General features: G+C 37.2%; 1 protein-coding gene across 4 annotated transcripts; it reads right to left on the reverse strand.

Annotated features, from left to right (window-relative positions):
- On the reverse strand, positions 1–3292 carry SC35 (serine/arginine-rich splicing factor-like protein, putative). Of its 4 annotated transcripts, none has more exons than XR_013511290.1 (9): positions 3062–3292; positions 2881–2959; positions 2672–2751; positions 2432–2498; positions 1940–2011; positions 1134–1325; positions 781–937; positions 606–699; positions 1–393 (listed from the first exon to the last, which is right to left on the reverse strand). XR_013511290.1 is itself a non-coding variant. In XM_078301036.1 (8 exons), the coding sequence occupies exons 1-7, from the start codon at positions 3135–3137 to the stop codon at positions 817–819; spliced, it is 687 nt and encodes a 228-aa protein (XP_078157162.1). In that variant the 5' UTR covers positions 3138–3292; the 3' UTR covers positions 492–699; positions 781–816. The 4 variants fall into 4 exon arrangements, 2 of the variants coding, with proteins under 2 accessions (XP_078157162.1, XP_078157163.1); XR_013511289.1 differs by having other exon boundaries at positions 1–448; XM_078301036.1 differs by lacking the exon at positions 1–393 and having other exon boundaries at positions 492–699.

The following is a 3292-nucleotide window of genomic DNA, read 5'->3' on the forward strand; positions in this document are numbered from 1 at the left end:
TGTACCAACAGATCAGTTGCAACTTCATCAACAAACAATTACATGCAATTTACACGTAGTATCAGTGCAAGCATGCAGTTGTGCAGCATGAATGCCAAGAAACATATATTTCTGTGAAAACCTAGCAGTTGATCATTGAGTGTAACGTAATTAGCAACACAAAAGGAAAAGAAAAGAAAACACTGATTAATAAAAAGATAGCATGCAGCCGTAGAACCTCACTAATGGTAAAGAGTGCAAGATTTGCGGACAGCAGAAGCATCTGCATCATCATATAACTTCAAATCATCATCACATCATCACATCATCATCAACAACATCAACATCAACATCAACATCAACATCAACATCAACATAATCATCATCAGCACCACAGCAAAACATCATTCATATCTATCTGCGTCTTACTTGACAAAATCAACTCTCAGCAACTCTTCAACAGCAACCACTAAAAAGGTCCATGGAATCATTTAAAATAAAAGAGTTGTCCAAGCCAGCAATAAAACAAGTATCAATACAAATAACAAAGCGTATATCATAAGGCCAAACAAACAAATACAATGTTCTTAGTAGATCAAAGTTTCATATGTAGTAAGGTTTTAGACCTTTAAAAAGGGAAGACCACAGATACAGCAACCAACACTAGCCTACAACAGTTCCGACAGACCAAAGTGAATCTAGGTCAACAAAGATATGCTCCTGTTAAAAGGAAAACAATTTATCATATCAGAACACGGTGGAGAAATAAGAACAGTAAAAGAAAGAGGGAGGGAAAGTAACCTGATCAAGGAAGCTACATGATATGAGTGAAGCAATTCATGGAGAGATGCTGCGAGGAGAACGAGATGCATGACGAGATGGAGATGGAGAGGCCTTACCCTTACGTGGAGGGGACCTGCTCCTGCTCCTACTTAAACTCCGCTTATCTGGTGATTCACTGCAAAATAATAATAATAATAATAATAATATATGAAAAAGCACACAACCAAAAACCTCATTTAATGAATCTATGGTCCAAACAATCCAATACGCCACCAACACAAGTCAACCTGACACGGGCCAACTAGACCAAGAAATTAAGATAAATAAATCGTACCAAAATAAAAATAATAAACGAGATGAAGAAATAGTACCTATACTTGCTACGGCGCTTGTAGTCACCAACAGGAGAACGACTACGACTACGGCTAGGGCTTCGGCTAGGGCTAGGGCTTCGGCGGCGGTAATCCCGGTCTCTGTCCCGTCCTCTGCTCCGGCTCGGACTCCGGCTTCGGCTTCGGCTCCGGCTCCGCCTCCTGTTATCCCGATCTCTGTAGTCATCCCTGCTATAATCACCGACCACCATAGAATGGTGAATTTGCACCATGCAGTTATTATATTAGGCAAATTCAATTTGCCTCTTCAATTGGAAAAATATTCTGAAATAAACACAAGCTCTAAAGTAGCAACTACAGTTCTATTTCTTTAAGTGTAAAAAGCTTATTTACAACTGTTTTTACCTGAAATTTCCCCCAAAAGTAGCAAGACAAATGGGGTAGCAGATGCTAGTTCAATAAAAAACATATAGACAATACTAGTGAAAAATACAAATGCAGAGCTTGAAGGACTAAGCTATTGTGTGTGCTTTATAAACATCAGAGCTGAAAAAAAAAATTGTTAAAAGCTAGACCATTTACATTCCTGAACCCTAAACCTTACAAGAAATGATTGGACTATAGCCTTCAAAAAACCTAAACCCATAGTTATTTACACGCTCTAATATCATTATAATCAATATATTAACATGAGATCAATAAGATCAACTAAGATTCTACTGGTAGCAGTTAAAAATAAAAACATGATCTATACTTGGTAAATTCCTTTTCTAGTCTAGTACCACTATCAGTGGTCTTGTTTGGTAGAGAGTATACAGTACAGAAGAAGGGAGAAAAAGACTAACCTCCTTCTAGGACTGCGACTTCTAGATCGTCCCTTTGACTTATCCATTTTTTCAACAACTCTTCCTTTGTGACTACAAATAGAGATAACAAAACGAACAAGGACAAAAAAAATTCAAATAGTTGATATACATTATTAAGCAATTAGCAAGGCCTAAAAACTTTGCATCACAGCAAGAAAACACATGGAAATATCACAATAAATCCCCATAAAATACAAAAATGCATATCAACTACAACCGCACTCCCCAATTCATTAAAAAATTGCAACTACATTTCATTTCTCTCCAGAAGGGTGGGAATGGAGGATAATTTGTATTTTTCATTCCTAATAACAAAGTAGAAAAGCAGTGTAGGTGACATTCCCTGTGCATTAAAGGCAATTTCGTTACAATTCTGGCTTTACTGGGATATATGTGAATAATGTTATGTTTTGGGGATGCAACCGCATAGTTTTCAAACTTGGCAGTAATATTTGTAGTAAATAAACTTACATCCTTTCAGCATTGGGACCATATTTTGCAAATTGCACCATCATAGCTCTACCATCAACCATTTTACCTTTAACAAGAAACAGACATGATAGTAAACCATTAGAATATAACAATTCTGCGGGTACATTTGAAAGGCAATACACTTTGTACAAGGAAAAACATCTAATGGGTTAATTGTTAACTGCATATAGGACTACTAAGGAAGGATTTAATAAAGTTGAATTTTACAAAGCTTGGTACCATCAAGTCTGTCGACTGCTTTTTGTGCATCTTCAAAATATTTGTACCTCACAAAGCCAAAGCCTCGCGAATCTCCAGTTCTACATAAAAACAAATCCTCTAATCTTAGTTTTTCTCAATTTGATTGCATAGGTAAAATGCAAATCCAGTAATATTAAAAAATTTGGCATGGATTGGTTGATTTCAGAGAAAAGAGCAGTCACAAATACCTTCGGTTTCGAGGTATGTAAATATCAACGACTTCGCCGTAGCGATCAAAGAGGGGATAGAGGTCATCAGCGGAGGTTCCTAAAACAAGACTCTTAATTAGAGTTATGAAACTTAAAACAAAACTATAAGGTCAAAAAAAAGGAATTGAGATGATTAGATTAAGTGGTAAAAAGTGCATACGAAAAGTGAGGTTGAGGACGAGAAGAGAATAGGAGTCTTTAATCTCTGGGGGACCTGATCGACCGAAGTGCGACATCTTGTTTGTTGTTTTCCTTTCTTCGCTTTCTTGCAAGGTGAAGTGGAGAGGAGAGAAAAGGTAAGGAAGGGGTTTTGCGTATGCGTTTGCGAAAGAGCGAGTCTAGCTAGGGTTTGAGCAAGGGGCCGGCTGGTTAATTGTAAATGGGAAATTAA

The sequence above is a fragment of the Carex rostrata genome, chromosome 4 (genome assembly GCF_964058835.1).
Source record: "Carex rostrata chromosome 4, lpCarRost1.2, whole genome shotgun sequence".
NCBI classification, from domain to species: Eukaryota; Viridiplantae; Streptophyta; class Magnoliopsida; order Poales; family Cyperaceae; genus Carex; species Carex rostrata.

Excerpts from the sequence above, each read along its gene's own strand:
- SC35 (XM_078301036.1), bottom strand. The coding sequence starts at position 3,137 with ATGTCGCACTTCGGTCGATCAGGTCCCCCAGAGATTAAAGACTCCTAT. Across the intron at positions 2,960-3,061 it reads CGTCCTCAACCTCACTTTTC|GAACCTCCGCTGATGACCTC; the intron begins GTATGCACTTTT and ends GTCTTGTTTTAG. Across the intron at positions 1,326-1,939 it reads AGTCGCAGTCCTAGAAGGAG|CAGGGATGACTACAGAGATC; the intron begins GTTAGTCTTTTT and ends CGGTGATTATAG.